The sequence below is a fragment of the Pecten maximus genome, chromosome 13 (genome assembly GCF_902652985.1).
Source record: "Pecten maximus chromosome 13, xPecMax1.1, whole genome shotgun sequence".
Taxonomy (NCBI): Eukaryota; Metazoa; Mollusca; class Bivalvia; order Pectinida; family Pectinidae; genus Pecten; species Pecten maximus.
In genome coordinates this window covers 13599373-13619947 of record NC_047027.1, presented here as the reverse complement: position 1 = coordinate 13619947, position 20575 = coordinate 13599373, and the positions used below count along the sequence as shown (strand labels likewise).

General features: G+C 34.9%; 1 protein-coding gene across 1 annotated transcript; it reads right to left on the bottom strand.

Annotated features, from left to right (window-relative positions):
* Positions 1-5987: 5987 nt before the first annotated feature.
* LOC117340165 (IgGFc-binding protein-like) lies at positions 5988-14408 on the bottom strand. The gene is given in 11 exon segments (XM_033901925.1): positions 5988-6829; positions 6832-7271; positions 8945-9013; positions 9349-9460; positions 10675-10743; positions 11206-11300; positions 11671-11812; positions 12174-12245; positions 12512-12597; positions 14192-14242; positions 14382-14408. Coding segments are annotated over 11 exon segments (1956 nt in total). The 5' UTR covers positions 14398-14408; the 3' UTR covers positions 5988-6025.
* Between the last annotated feature and the right edge of the window lie 6167 nt (positions 14409-20575).

The following is a 20575-nucleotide window of genomic DNA, read 5'->3' as shown; positions in this document are numbered from 1 at the left end:
GACGACGATATATTACTCTAGTATATCTAACGAAAAGACGTTTAGATATTTATTTCGTCTTACAAGAATAACGCCCGATGCATTCCACTTCATGTTGATCGTAGAAGGCGACAAGTGGGCTCCTGAATGATAGGATATGTTCTTCGGCGTCTTGTATTATTGGGACATTAAAGAAGGATATTTTACTTTTAAACATTTAACAGACAGATTTCTACCACTTAAGGTGGCTGCTATACAAGCTCCTAGGCTATCAAAATTAACCATGACAAATGTTGTATAACGTACAATTCTATGGTTTCTATAATTCGCGTAACACATCTAGATTTCTGTGGATAAATACAGGGATTATCGAACAGTAAAGGAGGCATAGTTCATAATTAATCGACCCGATCGTAGGTGGAAACGATTAACTGGTTCTCCCCTTGTCATTATATGAATTGATTGATTTTGCAATTACAGTGTACGTCCCGAGCTTTGCAAAATCCCTGTGTGGTTGGCATTGCTCATGCCCATTGTTAATCACCAAAGCGGTAATTTTGGAGCTATCACAAAACTATCAACACGTGGTTAAGGCCATCTCAGAATAATTTAAGGAATTGTCAAAGCCAAATCCCACTTGTTAAAGATTATAATACGTATCGTTCAGGAAAACAGTGATAATGGGGTTTAGTTAAAAATGGACTTCGTGGATGCAATGTAAACCTTGCTACATGTATGTGCGTCCCTTGTCATAATAATATATATATGTAATGTTTAATGTATTATATTCCTTGACATAGATCTTATTTATCGCACCTCGAACAGAAATGCCTCAGTATGATTGGCCGAGATGTGTAACGTGGTAACCCCTAATCATTTAAGGGTAAGTTGGCGTCATGTGTCTGTCGCTTCGTAATAAAGCAAATCCAAAACTTCAGTGTAACATTAATGCACAATCCTACTATTGCTAACAAGTATTATTATTTTAGTTAGTTTTTGCGCCAATATCATTGGACGTTGAGACCCCACGTGACCATCCTTAAAACAGTGATCGACCGATAAAAGTTGATTGAAAAAGTTGATTGACCGATCCATCTATAAATAGATCGGGAAAAAACCGCGGCAGAGCATCAGAGCATGTTAGTCATTTGAGCGTTTGATTCAGAAGGGCACTGAAATAAACAGTCAAGCGTCTAGCGTGATCTTGATTGTAAACAATCGTAGACGAGACGAGTCGAAATGGCTGACAGGTTTGCTTCTCTGTCAGTGGATGAAAAAGACAGAATCTTTAACAATGCAGATGCGGCAAACACGAAAAGAGTTACCACGACGGCAGTGCGAGTATTTAGAGAATACCTTACAAGTAAAAGTCTTTCTGCGGAGTTTGAAACGTATGAAATCTCCGAGCTAGATGAGGCCCTGGCTAACTTTTATCTTGAAATGAGGAACAAAAACGGAGAACTGTACAAAAAATCTACTCTCTTATCATACAGACACGGAATACAAAGACACTTGGAATTGACACGTGAGGTTAACATCATGAAAGGCGAGCAGTTCAAGAAGTCTGTAAAGGCACTTAAATCTATGACAAAAGAGTTGAAACGAAATGAAAATTCTTTTGTTGTGACAGAAATAAATGTTCAAATTTGAAGAAATGTTTTATTGTTTATTTGATGAACACAAAACCAAGAAAAATAATAAAACAGTTATAGCCTTTAGATTTCGGTCGATGCATGGTTTTATTGACCGAAGAAAAATTATCAACCTCGGACTTCGTCCTCGGTCGATAATTTTTCTTCGGTTAATAAAACCATGCATCGACCTCATCAAAAGGCTATAATTGTATATGGCCAAAGTGGTTTACTTACATTTTTTGTAAGACCTTACATTTTAATTGTTTTAATTGGAGATAAAAATGTTTTACATACACAGTTTGATAGACTTTTAAACGTGAAATATATATAGAACGGTACCTTGCGACAATTGTGATATTAACAGCCACATTCTTATTTGTCAATATTCTAGTTGTATATCTTAAATATGAGTACCGTGTAACGTGGAAGGTTGAAGGAAGGTACCAAGAAAAACAGCAGATCAGAAGGCTCTATACAGACTAGGATATAAAGCCCACTAATATACTAGCAATGATTTATATGTCACTGTGATTTTAAGACCATTCGTATTCAACTTGGTTTGAATCACACTATTTAGTTATCGCGGCAGTTTGAAGCGCGCGAAATTCCTGTAAAAATTCCTGTAATTTGCTCTGCGCGAAACTGCATTTCCCAGCGATAAACATTTAAACTTAGACGTACAACGAGATTAAGGTATCCTAAGAACAAGGAATATACCCCAAACGGATAAAACATCTATCAACAAACAAGGAAACTTTTTAAAATATCTTTGTGTAAAGTACACGTTAAAAAGGATGTTTTTGTTTTTGTTTTTCAAACATTGAAAATTCTTATGGAGGAAGATCGGGATAAAGTATTACAAAGTGTCCTTATCAGTGAACTCGGAGGTCGCCTGTGGGTCAATAAAATGTTAGGACATTGAAAATTCCTCAGAGAAAGTAGTAGTAAAGTCGAATACTCGTAATCTTCATGTACATCCGCAAGTAAGATTTCATATGAAACTGAATGAACGGAACATATTATAGCTTAGGGCATATACAAATGTGTTTTATCTGTTATGTGAGCATTTTGCAAAGAAAAGGGGCGGAAACTCTCGGTACTCGTAAAATACATATACATGCGCAACAGTCACAAAACACTACATAAATACATCGAAACACTATGGTAGTCTTATCATCTGTGTAGTAAAGGAAGTGCTGAGTTAAAATAGATTTTTCGGACAAAAATGGTATAATTGTTTTGTTAAGATACGGTGTAACGTTAGGTCCGGTATTGAAGTGTATCGTAGAGTATTGTAGAGGACCGAAACATACAAGTCTAATTCTAATTAGATCGGACTCGACCTCAAACTGTAATTCCTTATAACGAAGCGATATACTTAGTAACAAATTGATTTAGCAAACAAAAAGGGGAAATTTATTCGGTAAACTGTGTTACTAACGACCACGATGACGCTTGACGATGGACAAAATGATCTTGAGAATATGCTGCCAACCCTTTAGTATACGAATGACAGAAGACCAACATATGTTAAATTTAACAATGTACTACTCTGTGGCACGCATGTGAACAAAGCATTTGCAACAATAATTTAAACAGCTTTGGTGGTCATTGTTTAGGGTAAAAGGTCAAGGGAGTTCCTGAAAACTTCAAATGATTTTGTTACTGTAGTTTTACTATCCTTGTTCTTTTTATGTCTCTGATTACGTAAACTACAAACCATTGTTTTTTTCTTAGAAATTTGTCCTCGTTTTATCGGTTTTAAGCATTTCAGTTTCATTAATAAGTCTTAGTTTTCTTTTTAATATGTCTAAGCTACTGATCGAAACAAAGCATGCATAATGAGTTTTACAAAAGCAATATATGTTCCTTGCCAGTCCACGCCAGAAATTAAACATATATCAGTTTGCCCGACACCGACACAGACTTCAAACATCGCGGACGTCTCCAAATGTGAATTAAACAAACAGGTTTTCATGTCCCAAACGTAATACAGATTCACATGTATATCTCAGCGTGCAGCACCACCACCACGCCTATGCATGACATATTTAAAACGCAAGGACATCACCAGTGCGTATTGTTTCAAAATAGAGCACACTATACGACAGCTAACGATACATCACTCACTCTATTGGTACCATTTAAAGTCAATATCGATGACATGTATACTATCTATCGTAGACATTAGTGCCGCCATAGCTGTTCGCAATGTTCGATTATTTTGATACACATATAATAAAAATGAGATATGATGAAGTTGTGTGTTGTTTGTTCGGAATCTGTCAGTGCCGATGTCCGTACTCGATGTCAGGCAAAATGGGAGATGTATATTACACCGTATTATTTTAAGAGATGAAACCTTAAGTAGAGAACTGGACTAGCAATCATCTAACTCATCACATTTACAGCCTTATATAATCTAGGCATAAACAAAAACAGTAACTTTTGTTTAATTATTAAGTATTCTTTCTTGAAAGTGACAGTTTAATAATTGTGTAGTTAACTTTTGAAAAATCTGAGACTGATATTTTGACGCTGTTGAGAAAAGTCGCATGCTAAAAAGGCGAACCTGATGCAAAAGTGTTGCGATTAGAAATTAGAACTCGGTGCCAAAACAGTAGCGAGGTTATAGTAAATCTGTGTAACTCAGACATCTCAAAGCGGCGGCATCTGTGCATTCTGGTGGTTATAAGTAGGGGTTGTACGCTTATCTGTTAAGGCCTGTCATGTTTCCGGAGACCATGCAGTTTGATAAAGGAGCTGTGGGTTTAATCCCTACACAGTTCTGGTTAAATCTTGAGTCCAGATTAATTGTTAAAATAAAGCTTAATCATGATGACAAATCATTTTTGCAAATTGATAAGAATGTATTACAATAATGATTATAACGTATTTTTTGAGAAAATGCATAGATAATTGTTACGACACGCCCTTATAATGGAGCATTTGATTTTCTTCTATTTCTTTGATACAATAACAAACTAAAACCCTGAAAGTGATTTAAGTAAGCATTCATTTTATCCGTCATGTCTTCCTTTATTCTGATATCTCTACATTTTGCCTTTAGAATCAAGGACGATGATTCAGTGTTTAGTGAATATTCATATTCAAAAATTGCTAATTACTGTTGTGTCGTTAATACTGATATATATATAGTTGACACTTAAAAAGTCTACCAAACCGTTTATATATAACTTCTTGATCTGCAATTAAAATTATCAAAAGGTGAGGTGAGGTGATCATTTTGACCATGCTTGTTACCAATAGTAAGATTGTTGATTAATGTAACACTGAAGTTATGGATTTGCTTTATTACGAAGCAACAGACACGGAATACCAAATTTCCATCTAATATATTACTTGCATTTCTTTTAAAAACACGAGCTAAAGAGCGAAAAACATAATTAAAAGAAGTGTAATCTGTGTTCAACTATGATTCCCAAGTAATTAGCCGCAGGTTTATTACCTTTAGGGCAATGAACAGCTTCTAATACGTGGTCGTTACTGCTGGTCCACCAATCTTCAAAACAAACTAGTGTGCGCGTGCTTGTATGACATATTTCCTGCGACTCATGTGTATATAGCATATTTCACGCATAAAACATTTGTAGGCATTAACCAGTTATTAAAATAAATGTTTACAGATAGAGAATTTTGATACAATTTACATTTGAATTAATATGATACCATTTCACTATTTCTCACTAAGTTTCGGCAGTACACGACCGTCCTGCTTCACGTCCTAGTTTGACAGGATGCATAGTTGTGATAGGAAATGTGACAGCGCATGCGCCTACGAGAACACTCGAGATGATTGTATTATTACAAATACTCGCTGTCAAATCTTTTATTTTCTTTTACTTACTCAAGTGTGACCTAAACATACGCACACAGACAGATAAGAGCAGACCTTAATTTGGACACTGTCTACACTTTCATAACGCGTAAACTTAAACTAGCATCTACCACATAAAATCTCTACTTGATACCGTAACCATGGCGCCTTGTGTTTTGTGTTTTTAGGAGGTTTTTTTTTCGGTGGTAAGTCCAACAAATGAATATAATATCTACCTCAGTGTGCAATGTTTATCGCTTTATCAAATCCCTGTTAAGAATTCATATTGTTCACCTTCGTTGCAAAGTACTACAAGTACAAGTATAAAAGTAAAATATCTTTTTTTTAAGAAAACAAATATTGTTCACTGGGTACACACCATATTTGTGCAAATTAAATAATAGCTAATTGCATATGTAACATCTCCATTTAAATCTTAGGAGGTCAAATGTATACAAAAGGTGTTTTCTGCAGGAATCTGTGTGAAAATGCAGTATTTATTACGGAAATGACATTAAATAATAATTAAAAAAAGCTTAAGTGTATATAAATCTTTATTTTGAGTGTTTATAATTTACAACCTTAGGTTTGCAGGATATGCATATTCAGCATACGTACTGAACCCATAAACAATAACACTGAACGTCACAGTTTTGTCAGCATGTCGGACAGAACATGTTTGGTTGTTGTTACACCTGGCTGCTATGAAGGTGTACTCTTCTCCCGAAACATCAAGGGAGGGAACTGATCCTAAACGGGCCAGTTCAGCCCCGTAAGCATCGCGGAGCGTTAGACCGGAAACGTCCTTAGATCGAATACTTACGACAATGTAGTTATCGTACCTCCTCGTTGTATTTATAGGTAGTGAGATCAACACAGGTATATTTGAGAACTGGTTAGTTGATGGCACCAACGTCATTGATGTTTTATCCTGTACAATTATCAGGAAAACCAGTACCGGGCTATCTGCATATATTGCATACGACGACGATGAATTGGTGTCAATATCTATGAAATATCGATTTGATAATGTATATGTTTTGTTCAAGGTTTTACCCAAAACAGTAATATTTGTATTATTTACCGAAGGTATAATTCTGATCACACCACGGACACTTCCTCTAATAGGCGGAACAATGAACTTTGACCCCCATTTTGAGACCGGAGGTAGGTACTCCGCGATATGATTGCATCCTGTTGGTCCGTCACTACATTGATTACCAGATACTACCGCCACGGGTTTATCACTAACTATACGCGTTCCCGTCAGGTCGCCATCAGAGGTATTTGTTTCAATATAGAACGTGTCCAGTTTGTCCAGAACGACAGTAATTGTTTTCCCATCTCTCTGTGATACTGACCAGGAACGGTCACGGCGGATGTACTCAGTGTAATATTGACCACTGTGTTGTCATATGGTGCTCCGACAGCAAAAGATTGTCCAATTTCTGGGAAGTCTATCGTGTTAGGTTTATATGTTCCTACAATATAAGAAACACCAAGTGCCTCCATCGGCAATGCAAGGTACATCGATGAAGATTCATCGTTAAAAGTATTGAATGCAATGACCGACACAGCAGTGTTGAAAGTCAAAATAATCCCCTTGCTCGACTTTCCCTTCTCTCGAATTGTCATATTTGCATTTATGTCAATATTTTTCGTTGGACCTGAGGCGGAGAATGATGTTGAATTATATGTTGTGGTCACCTGGATATTAGCATTTGTCTCCAAAAATGTTACTATTGCTCTCAGAGTGAAACCAGGTGGACTAAATTTGAAGTTTTCGATGAACATCAAGAAAAAATCTGTTCCCTTGAAACCTGTTAAAAGACGAAATACATCATTCATTATTTGTTGTCAGCCGTCATAAACCAGTAAAAAAATATCTTATTAATAAGGTAAAAATGATTGATCGACCAATCCGCAACCTGCCTCAAGCCTCTAACTGATGATTTCAGTTGCAGGAGTTGTCATCAATATTAAACATAAACCCAAACAATTGATACAGTTCCTTTGTTCTGTACATTATTATGTAGAAAACTATACTGAAATACATTCTTTTAAATCAAACCCTAGTGTATGCATCTTGCTGTACTTATTGCAGTTGTCACGCAGTAAATTACAACGCGAGGCCCATTTCAACTAAAATGTATCTTGATTTCCGTAACATTAAGGCCCTCTTGCTTGCTTTTCATGTACTTTTTTTTTTTAATTCTCACTTTTCATCTAAACTATCACGCTACCGCACACGTTTATCCTATTGGAAAGATAAAAGAATTGTACCCACTGTCCTATGTGCAAGATTTGTAACGGGGCTATCAATTTTAGAGATTATTTTCTTTCATAATTAATTTCTTTGAAATGCCTCCCTGAACACTGCCTAAATTACGGCATATGGGTTGACTGTCGCCCTTGTGAGAAATGATTAGGGTCACACTATCTTGAAAATTGGACGGCTCGATTACTAGTCAGTCAAGATAACTCACGCGTCAACACGTATTCACATTGCATACACTGGGATACCAAACAAAAACACTTACTCACTTCATATACACTGGGATACATATAATGCATTTGTAATCACTCGAATCGAAGACAAGTTAAACAAGAAGACGCACAGCAAGGCATTGTCCCCCGCGCCAAGCTGTTGGTATGAAAACCCAATTATGATACAAATATATATTAGCATTTTATTAAGAGTAAATGTTGATTAGATCATATGTGTGTTTCACTTGAAAAGGTACAACTAGGGCACGAAGCATATATATATATAGAAAGTTTTTGGAGTTGAGTGGAACAATTTTGAATTTGTAGCCCAGAAAAGAAACAGAAATTTTGTGTTTTTGACTATGTTTCCATCGTAACAGAGACAATATATCAAACATGAAATATCATCAATAAAAAACGGCGCAACTAGGGAAATAACCTCATACATACAGAAAGTTTTGTGAATTTTGAATGGATAATTTCGAACTTGTAGCCCGGATGGAAAATAATCTTTGTGTCCATTGTACCACAAAAAAAAAAAAAAAAAAAATAACAAAAAACCCCCTGAAATATCGTCAATAGCAAAAGGCACAACTAGGACACTAACCTAATATCTACAGAAAGTTTTTTGAAATTTAGTTGAACGGTTTTGAAGTTAATGCCCAGAAAAGCTGACGGACGGACGCACAGACAGACGAACGGAGTCAAATCTTATATCACCCGCAAACTCGTAGCGCGGGGAATATTAAAGCAAAAGCAATAAGAGCTTGTATATATATTTTTATCCGACCTTTACATTTATAAGAGACAGATAAGATAAATTGGATAAATGTTCAGTGTAACCTTTGACCTTTACTATTGACTAGATACTGTAAACAAAATCTAAAATATCAGATATCCTATTTAAAAGCAAATGCGTACAAAATGTGTTTATTTAAAAAACTGAGGGGTGATATTTCAATGTTGCGCTACAAAATGATAATAATAAAAATCATTTTATATTTACTCTGATGCGTCGCGGTCGCAGTAGTCAGTGTTGTCGTCGTTGGTTGTACAGTCGATGTAGAAGGGTGACCTTGTCAAATGAAACATGAAAACATGGTCTTATATCGAAAGTTGAAAAAAACGGAATTAATTAATAATTTTTATCAGTTGTATAGAAACGTATGTTTAGTAGAAGTATGTACAACTTTTAATTTGACTTTCTTTCGAGAAACGGCAAGAAAACTTAACCGATGGTGACGCAGCTTTATAAAAAAAATATCATAGAACAATTAAATCATATTGACTTGATATTCTATATTTTACTATCGAAGTGTATATATTACAAAACATCTATATGATAAAATATTCATATCTCCCTAATCTTACTCAGTATACGTTTTGACAGTTAACACATAAATGATTTACATTTAGTGTTACAGAAGTCCTCCCGACAGCAGAGCAAGCAATTTCCACGTCGAACAGTTCGTTTCCCAATCTCCACTGGGTTATATATTGGATGAGACGTACATAGGTGACTCTGCATTAACATAACAAGCTTTAAAAGTATGTATATTACGTACATGTATATTCAACGCTCCTTACTATCACTTCATCACAGTGAAACATGTTGCCAAGTTCCCGTTTTATCATCTGATCAAATATTTTCAAATTAATATATTTAAAATCAATCTTGTTTATCTGATTTGTACATTGAAATGTATATTGATGTCAATGATTGCTTCATAACAAGCATGTCAGTAATTAAGCATATAGATGGCTGAAACAATATTGTTGACCGATGGAAATATCAACGAAAACTCACACTTTAAATTCAAGGATTGCTAAGTGGATCGAATATAATGTTAAAAATGACTACAAGAGAAAGAAATATAGGTTACTAAACTACCACTTGTTTGAGACTGAAACAATTCTTGGTTGAAAAAAAGAAAAGAAAAAATGCAAATAGAAAGGTCTTGATCAAATTCATATATTACCGATCGCTACCTAATGAGAAAACGACTTGGGTATTTCCGTCATATCTTCGAAAACACATGTTTTGTTTGCGACGAAATGAAAAATACCTCGTCACAAGACGAACCATATGACTGATTCGCCTCTTCATAATAAACCGATAATATATACTGACAATAGTTGAAGTGAACAGAATTTTAACACCGAAAATATAAAACAGCCATGTTGACGGGATAGGCGCAGGTATTGCTTTCTTATGGGTAAACTACGATTTATAAGCCAAAGTCTGCATTTTTTTCTGAAATCTAAGACGTAGTCGCCTGAACCTAATATAATTTCTTCATTTAAGACTTTAAATTCAATTTAAGGCAAATATTTCGTTTCGGTTTCCTCAAATTCTGCAAATCTTTCTTTAGCATGTGTTTCCCAACTTAAGAGATTAGCTTACTTTATGGAACTTTACTGAAATATCTTCTGATAGCCTTCAGAGTAGTACACTCTTTTCTAGAATTGCTATTTGAAATTGGTAATTACCAAGGATGTGAAGGATACTCCAAATATATTTAAGTAAATAGAATCATGATTGATCAACAACTGCAAAGCATATGTAAAACGAAAAAGCGATGTGCTTCTGTTTCCCAGAATTTTACCCGTTGTACACCTAAGTCTTTATTACCGCAGAAAATTATAAAATAAGTTAATATACAAATTTTCCATCTTATTTCTGAACGAACGTGTTTTCTTTATAAACGATTTCTGTCGTAATGCAAAAGTACTCACAGTTTCCCGTAAACAACTGGTCTGGTAGAATATATCGCCAAATTCGTTGATTTGTTCTACGTGACAAACCTAAAACAGATAGACTTTCAATTTAAACAGACACTAGACAAAACAGATGGCAATCTAATGACAAATGTAGTTTTCATTTACAAAATTAAGGTGATAACCTTTTTTTTTATACATTAACGCATTTGACTTTGAAATAATGTGTAAGGTGGACTCAAATTATTATCGGAAGAAATATCTCAAATTATTATCGGAAGAAATATCTTTTTGAACACAATAATCTCGATTCCAATTTAACGTGATGTGCAATATGTGTTTACTGCCAGAGTTGAACGGATGTAACACATTTGTTTTTCCCGTAGGTGGACCTATTTCGCACTTGTTGAAATTATCTTTGCAGTAATAATTAACATTAAAAGAGGAACTTTTTTTCATTGAGGAAATTATTTACATATGCAAAAAATAATTCATAATACTACCGGTATATTGCGTTCGAGAGAAGTATTCATGAAAATTTTTCGATACCTCTCCTTGGAGACACACTGATAGTCTGTCACAATAAGATGGGTCACGTGACTGTCGGCAGTTTAAACAAATCGGTCCTCTGTGTTGCGGAAATCCTAAAAAAAAATGAATAAAAATACTTACATGAAGTAGGTGGTTGACTGATTTCACTTCAAAGTTACCATACTTGCTAGGAACGATCCCAGTCAAAATGTTGTTTCTCGATATAACTTGTCCCTCTGCTTGTTTTCAAATGTTTGTCCTTAAGCGGATTACTGGAAGTAATGTACCTTTTATAACCTACAGCCTGTAGCACAATGAGACTTTATTTGCGTAAGACAGTATTCCCCACCTTCAATCAGCATACCTTACAATCCTCTACATTACGGTCCCTCCAACAATATGATTATCTTCCGTAATATTTTGTAACATGGTGTCAGTAACACCTGCTGAATGACAAATGGTGCAATGACGTATTGCCTTTACCTTGCGAACCACATCCGGCGGCGTTGCACAGGTCTCCGTGACAACACTCTGTACATAAATGATCCACGTGTGTCCCGACGATTTGTACCCGAAGTAGGTAATTTGAGCGGGTATAGTTGGCAGAGTTAGTCAACAAGCACCTCTTGATAAATGAACATTAAGTTATTGAATTATACTTGAATATATATTCATTTTAAATCCTTAATTTTAGTGAAATGAACGGTTTGTTAACATTATAAATATACCCACGATATATACCAAACACGATATTATAACAGGATCTCAGGTATTTCATTATGAACTAATGAAAGTGACAATAGAACAACTTTCATTTAACTACTTTTTAACTCTCAATAAGATATACAGATTTTTCGTTAAGACTAAGAACGAATAATTGTAATGATGGTAACATTAAGGCTAACAACCATGCTTTTTTGTCTTCTTCTTTTCTACAGTCATCTTGGTTATTCCCGAAAAAATCCAATGTTTCAATTATTACTTACCTGTAAGGACATGCAGCCAACATTATACAAAGTTTCTCCATTCATGTTTTGGTAAGATTCCGTCACACAAGACTGAAAGTAACACATTGCACAAATATTGAATTGCTATGCAATTGTAAATATTATGCTGGAACTCATACAATCACGTTCTACAAAGTGTCTAGCCTACACCGCAAACAGCATCTTTTGTTTATTTATATGTGGTTCTATTGTAGAATAAACATTGAATGTATATGCACTGGCAAGGCTAAAGGTGCCTTTGGTTTTAAACACCACATTGCATTGTCAGTGACATGATGGTGTCTACCAAAACAGTATGTCTACGTGTATATACTTACATCGCCATCTGGGCACTGTTCAAAAGTGGAGCAATGACGTGGTTGGATGACATCATTACAACTCAAACATCGTATGGCGGCAGTATCTGGATAATATATAAGCTCCGATTGTAACCTTTGTATATTATATTAAAGCACTATGCATTTTCGGTCAAGGTATTTCTGTCACAATAAAATATTTGGCATATGAATAACGAATTTTGTCACTGAATAAATTCATTTTATATTTTTTAGTTATTGCACACGTGTAATACAACCCATTCGTGATTGGTTAATTCCGTGTGAAGTGTATTCGTACGCTTGAGGGCGACATTTCTATTCTATTACGAAACCTAACTACCTACACAAAAAGGTGAACCATTGTTTATATATTGATACCCAGAAATGTAATATATATGGAAATGGGGTGTGGATCTCAAATATTTAAAATACAACCCGGAAACCAACCAAAGTTGGAACAATAGCCCTGATCTATTGTTTTTGATAATATGACTGTGTTAATCTCTTGATTCTATATATGGTTTTGGGGCTTATATCTCAAAGATAACCCTAAAACTAAATTCCTAGGGTGGGGATTGACCATCTCATCAACTCGCTTGCACTTCAGGCTTGTAGGTTACTAGATATCACTCTTCATATCACACCCTAGAAACTCGCCAACGAACGCAGCCCTCAAAAGGATAATGATCACACAACGCGAGGTCATTGATCATCGTTTATATTGCTGTGAGGATGTTGTACAGAACAGTCGATTCATAACTGACAGTACGGTCACTCGTCAATACTGAATACATGAAAACGGTGTTCCAAAATGTGGTCGTAGACGGGATACAATGTGTTTTTCGAGCATTCGTTAGCATTACTTATTCTCCTGATAATAGTGGTAAAACTTCAATAGTCTAAAACGTCCTCTGTTCTCAAATAAATAAGTGAAACAGCGAATGACATGCGACCTTTTTGACGCTATTGAGCCTTTTGTGAAGTAACATGACAACTATTGCTCACGCAACTTCTTTTCTATTTGATATTTACATTTGATATTAAAATAAAGCCCAGATTTCAGCTTGAAGCTTTTTGTTTGACCATTTTCTAGTTTGTGTAAATTGACTCTTTAGGATTTAGAGTAGTTTCTTTACGTGTAAGTACCAGACAGAGTTTCAATCGGATTCATTAAAATTCTAAATAAAGAAATATTATAATACTTGATACAGTTTTTTTTTAAATTTACTATAATCCATGAACTATTACAAAGTCTAATTATAATATAATTAATAACACTTTTATTAGATTCCTGAAACAATAAGCGTTTCATTTGGTAATACCGATTTAAAAAACATATTTACAGAAAATCATGTTACTCAGAGTGAAGTAATATATTGATAATTCATAGATTTTTTTTTAAATATATAAATATTAGGGGAATAAAACACACAACATTTAATATATCTTTTTTTAACTTGACATCTTAGCTTATATATTTTTGTCATGTACTTTTATGTAATATACATAAATGAATAAGACAATAAAAATGTTAGAATAAAAAATTACAAATAACTGAGGCACGTGATATTTCTTACAACTGAAGATTAATTAAGAAGGCTAATTACATTTCTGTCGAGATTAAGTATGGAAACTTTAGCATATGTCAAACAATTATTGCTCACAACAAAAGCCACTTACATTGCAGCCTGAGCACCAACGTCAGGAAGAGGACCGGAAAGGACCAAGTGTCTGTAAATTATATCAAACACGTGTTGAATGCGACACATTATGCTTATATAATCATAAGTGTTATATCAAATAGAAAATTACATAAAAAAATTCAAAAGATCGACAAAGTTTTCAATATATCTTTGTCCTAGAGTCTCACCTATCAAGAAGTCCATCTGTATGTGGTCGATAGCAATGTACAAATGTGGGTCTAACCGAAGATAAAGGTTCCATTAGATTAGGGATTGTCCTCTTATCTTTCAAAGTCTGTTGTATTCCACAAGTTGAAATACCGGTACCAGTACAACAAAGCATAATATACAAACTCAAAATAAATTAAACGAGATTAAAATAGAAACGAAATAAAAACAATTAATGAAATCTCAAAGAGTACACTGGGAATAAGACCAGGTCCTTCCGAGAGAATCAATACAAATCTGCGTCAATCCGTTTAAGTCAGAATCTCAGGGAAAGTGGCGACAGAACAAGCATCCAACATGTCGTCTATCTTCATATCAAATATGGTTTGGTTTGGTTTGGTTTTGTGTTTAACGTCCTATCAACAGCTAAGGACTTTAAGGACGGTCTCCTGTTCATGCGATATGCATTCGTGTGGTGAGAACATCTGCATGTTTTGGGAGTCTGCGCTATGTTAAGTCTCCTTGTGATATTCCGGAATTTTTGCCGATTTATTGTGCTATCTGGCTGAGTTTTAGTCACCTGTCAAGGAAATAGTTGTAATGGGAACGATTCACCGGTATCGAATCACCTTAGACATGTAGACATCGAAGGTAAAGGACACACGGGTGTTAGCAATGGACAATCAACAACTGAGAGATAGAATCCGTCATGTTTATCATTAAAGATATCAGCTTCTTGTTGAAAAAAAATGAAAAAAAAAATGAAAAAAATAAACATATAAAAACAACATAACAAAAACTAAATAGATAACTAGAAATTGTTGGCTAACATTTTGACGGGCTTTTCACACCTTGGACAAACTTAAGTCAGAAATGACGTTGACGTCCTAGAATGAATTTACTTTCTTTGTAGCCCTATTCTATATCCCAGCATACTACTTAACAAATAACAGGTATCTTGGCCTATAAGGTTTTGAAAACATGCCGTTTAAAAAGGTTTGTTTTATCTCTTTGACCCTTGTGACGTTAAAGCAAGGTCAATATCATTCATTTTATAATTGAAAAGCATGCCGCAGACCCAATATGAAGTCCCTGGACCTCTTTGTATTGAAGAAGACTGTTAAAGATTTTCAGACAATTTGACCCCTGTGACTTTGAATGTAGGTCAAGGTCATTCGTTTGAACAAACTTGGTAGTCATTACTCACAGAATGTTACAGACTAAATATCAAGCTCAGAGCCTCTTTGTTATTGAGAATCTGTAATTTAAAGATTTTAACCTATTTGACCCCGTGGCCTTGACTGTTGGTCAAGGTTATTCATTTCAACAAACGTTGTAGTCGTCGGTTCCAGCATGCTACATACCTAATATCCAACTCCCTTGGCCTCTTGGTAATTAAGTTGTCGTTTAAAGATTTTAGCCCTTTTTAACCCCGTGACCTTGAATGTAGGTCAAGGTGATTCACTTGGACAAAGCATGCTACATACCAAATACCAACTCCCTTGGGATTTGGTCATTGAGAAGATGTCGTTTCAAAGATTTAGCTATAATTGTGCAATCATTGAAAGGTCAAAAAGGCTGTCAAACAAAAAGTTTGTAAGGTTTTTTGGAATTTTGACACGGCTTCTACCTGAATCTGTAGTCTTATATGATAATGTGGCAAACGTTAGCGGAAAGGGCCCAGACAAGACGTAATTACAACACTTCCCTATGTGCAAAGGGATATACACAATGTTTCTATACCAACGCTAATTCAAAATAAATTATGGTGGCCCTATTTATTAGTAACCCCTTCGACGACGAGTTGGCGAGTGGATATAGGGATAGGCTCGCACGCACATACATACGTAGCCTAACGACGTAATCCCACATCATTATTGTCTCATTGTCTCTTGTGAGAAATCGCATTTCTTGGGTATTGAGATGTTGTTTAAAGATTTTAGCCTATTTATAAACGCTCAACATACTTCATTAATTTGCTCATGATATTGTAACTCCAAACATTTACCAGCACATTTTGGTCTCGATCTCGTGGTTTCAAACAGGTCTTAGCTAAATGTATGTCTGCTACTATGTAAGACACCTGCATTCTTTTAACTTCAATAACTATATATTGATTGTACTAAAATCCATACAATTTCTCACGACTATGATCTCTTGAATGAATTAGCGTCTTCGTTTTAGCAACTTGGAATTATCGCATGTATATACGTGTATAGTTCTTTTATTTACTCACATTTTTTTATATATTGTGATGACATTTAGTAATGTTTTCATGAAGGACATTTGATAAGACAATTATTACCAGATTTTTGTCACGTATTGAGATGCTGTAGGGTTATTGAGTTGCCGCAAGGTTGTTGAGATGCCCTAAGGCTGTAGAGGTGTCGTAAGGTTGTTTAGATGCCGTAAGTTTGTAGAGATGTCGTAAGGTTGTTTAGATGCCGTAAGGTTGTTTAGATGCCGTAAGGTTGTAGAGGTGTCGTAAGGTTGTTGAAATTCCGTAAGGTTATTGAGCCTTAGGGTTGTTGAGATGCCGCAAGGTTGTTAAAATGCCATGAGGTTGTAGAGATACCGTAAGGTTGTCGAGTTGTCATAAGGTTGTTGATATGTCATAAGGTTGTTGATATGTCATAAGGTTGTTGAGATGTCATAAGGTTGTTGAGATGCCGTTAGATTATTGAGATACCGTAAGGTTGTCGAGTTGTCATAAGGTTGTTGATATGTCATAAGGTTGTTGAGATGTCATAAGGTTGTTGAGATGCCGTTGGATTATTGAGATACCGTAAGGTTGTCGAGTTGTCGTAAGATTGTTGATATACCATAAGGTTATTGAAATGCTGTAAGGTTTATGATATGCCGTAAGATTGTTTAGATGCGGTAAGGTTGTTTAGATGCCGTAAGGGTATTGGAATGTTGTAGGGTTGTTGAAATGTCGTAGGGTTGCTAAGATGTCATAAGGTTGTTGAGATTTAATACGTTTGTTGAGATGTCATAAGGTTTATGAGATGCCGTAAGGTTTATGCGATGTAATACGTTTGTTGAAATGTCGTAGGGTTGTTGAGATGTCATAAGGTTGTTTAGATGCCGTAAGGTCGATGATATGTCATAATGTTATTGGGATGCCGTAAGGTTGTTTAAAATGCCGTAAGGTTGTTGAGATGCTGTAAGGTTTATGAGATGTAATACGTTTTTTTTAAATGTCGTAGGGTTGTTTAGATGCCGTAAGGTTTATGAGATGTAATACGTTTGTTGAGATGCCGTAGGGTTGTTGAGATGCCGTAAGGTTGTCAAACGTTGACACCTATACTTATTATAACGTTGTGTTTTTTTTTTTTATAAAATCGAATGTTCTCTGTCGATTGTGATATCTAATTGAACATTCGAATAATTCAAGTTGTCCGCATGGAAGACGACATGGATGGAGTTTAGAATTATAAAAAAGAGAGAAAAGGAAAAATAAACAAAGTAAAAACAAAAGCTAAAATAGAAACCATTAGCACATTAACATACAAACAAAATATAACTTCTTCCAGGAAAAGAGTCATTTCGGATTAGAATTCGTTACACTTACGAATGTCCTCGACGATGAACCATTTAGCACTCACGATTGATTTGTCAATATCAATAATCTTGAGGAACATTGCAATATGTTGCCTATGCTAATGTACAATTCACCTTTATGCTCATATTCCCTATATGAATATCGACTCGTGTGCAATCATGCCAAACAAAGATCAAACAGAAAGGTCACTCTGATGGGATTATAACTCAAGGTCTTTTAAGCGATCATTTTTGTTTTCTAATTGTAGCTCGCATGTTCTTTTCCAATTGTTGATATTAGTTAGATATAGTATATACCGTCGGTTAATTTTATTAACGTTGATGTACAGTGTATATGTTGTCGGCGATGCCTGTTAACTTACCCAGCTCTTTCCCGTGCAATTTTTAGAAGAAAAAAAAGAACATCACGAACAATTCTACAGCTTCGTTAAAGAAGTCAATCTCTACAATTTATTAATTGTAAGTCACATTTTATATGTAAATACATCATTGACCAATCTAAGTTGATGACTAACGTGCAATTTCACATATATAATGCAAATCATATCTAGTACACTTGCAATCGACCATTTTCAAGTTGTTAGACATTCGAGTTCACCTGTACGTATAATCACCACCGGATTTGGAACTGAAGGCCCACGATCGGACGGTCATATTAACTTTGTCGTTATAACTGATGAAAACCTAGTCCCCTGCTTCATTCAAAACTAAATAGGAAAGCAAAGGCAAGACCTTCAGTTCAATGCTTCTGTTAAATGGGATTCATATAAATACATTTTATTGGAATTTCGTGAAATCTCACTGATGTACACATTTGCAATGACGACGCACATATGCACTTGCATTTTAACTACTTTAACTATGAATTTTGACTGCACCTCGACCTAAGCAATGACATTGCTTTTTGTGTATTAACTATTTTAGGATATCTAAAATAAATTTCTCGTATTTCAAAAAATAATGTCCACCAAGTTTTTGTTGAAAGTCTACATGTTTGTGCTATTCCTTGCTATTGAATGGTATAAAGGGCAGCTAAGCACTTAGCTTAATTTATGCATCGGAAGGCCTGCACATTTCCAAATTTTCGTATTATTTTGCTACAAATTATACACGAGTTATTTCCCTTTATAACTTATATTTCCATACATACTTATCTGCCCCTTTCAAGCAGCTAGGAATTATGAGTAGCAGCTTTCAACGCGCGCCATTAAAAAATTGTCAAGTTTTCTACTATGTTCATAAGTTTTTTAGGCATTCACACTTAACCAACCCACTTCCTCCCTTGATTTTTGTAGCTTCTTATTTTTTGTTTTCTATATTGGATGCTGTTTCACATGTCTCTTTGAAGGCGGAGTTTGGCAACCCCCACACAGGCTTTTGTTGTAATTGACTACCATTGTCATTTTTAGATGTTTATTTTTGTGTACTGAAAAATAGTTTTATTTATAATTTCAAAAATATAATTTATTTAAATATGTTAGCCCATTTATGAGACAGACTGTGTCAGCTACTAAGCTTAAGTATATACCTACTTAATCATGTATAAAGGCTGGTCACCTGCCATACAATTTACCAGACATGTTATGTAAGAGATTAGTGGCCTTCGGGTTCCATGTATAGGTATGAGGTAACTGTCTGATATAGGAAATTGGCAATCGGTGTATTGAAGTCTCTTACATATAGCTGAAAGGGAGTCTTGGGTTTGGCTGTCGAGCAAGGCTGACCACTACTTCAGGATGTCATATTTTGGACATAGTGTATATACATGTATTGGACTAATTAACTACATATGAAGAAGAAGACCAACTTATATTATATTTGGACATTTTTTTATTATTGTGTTATGCCATGCTAATTTTGTATTGCTAGTTTGTAATATGTTTAGAATTGATATTAGATGTCACCATATGCCATATATTGTGGCCATTTTCAATCTATACATTCTTTTTGTTGTCTGTGACAGGACCGAAGATGCATAAAATAGCTTACTTACAAATACGACTCGGCATTGACTGCATAGGGAATTGACTTTCGTTGTCCGTTTTGATCTCAGCAAGCTTTGCTCCCATGGAAGAGGGCGAATAAATCTGAATAAAAATGGACAACGTAAGGTTCAAATCGATATATATATATATATATATTAATACGTGCGTCATCAGGTTTTGATCAAATGATATAATAGTTTGAACATTGTCGCATGCTGAATGACAAACAAAATAGTATATGAAAAAATTAATAAACACATCAATTGTGTTTAATGTTTTATTATCAATACATTGCGCACGTGGCATGTTTTCATATTTATTAATCCAGACAAATAATTCCTAGATGACATTTATTTTCAATAATGTTTTGATTTTGACCCCGGGAACAATTAAAGCTCAGGAATAAATACAATCCACAACGTAGTTTGACCTTGACCTTGCATATGTTGGCCTTTATTTAGACATTTTTTGTGTAATTGGAAGTACAAAAAATGCATAAAATATATGTCCAATTCGACTCTAAATAATTTCCCAATAAAAAGGAGCAATATAAATGTACATCGATCTTATCAGTATTGCTCACGTTTTGGAAAGATTTTTACCTGATGATTGCATGAATTGACAATTAGCAAAAAAAGGTTATAAGTACGTGTTCCGGTGCAGCC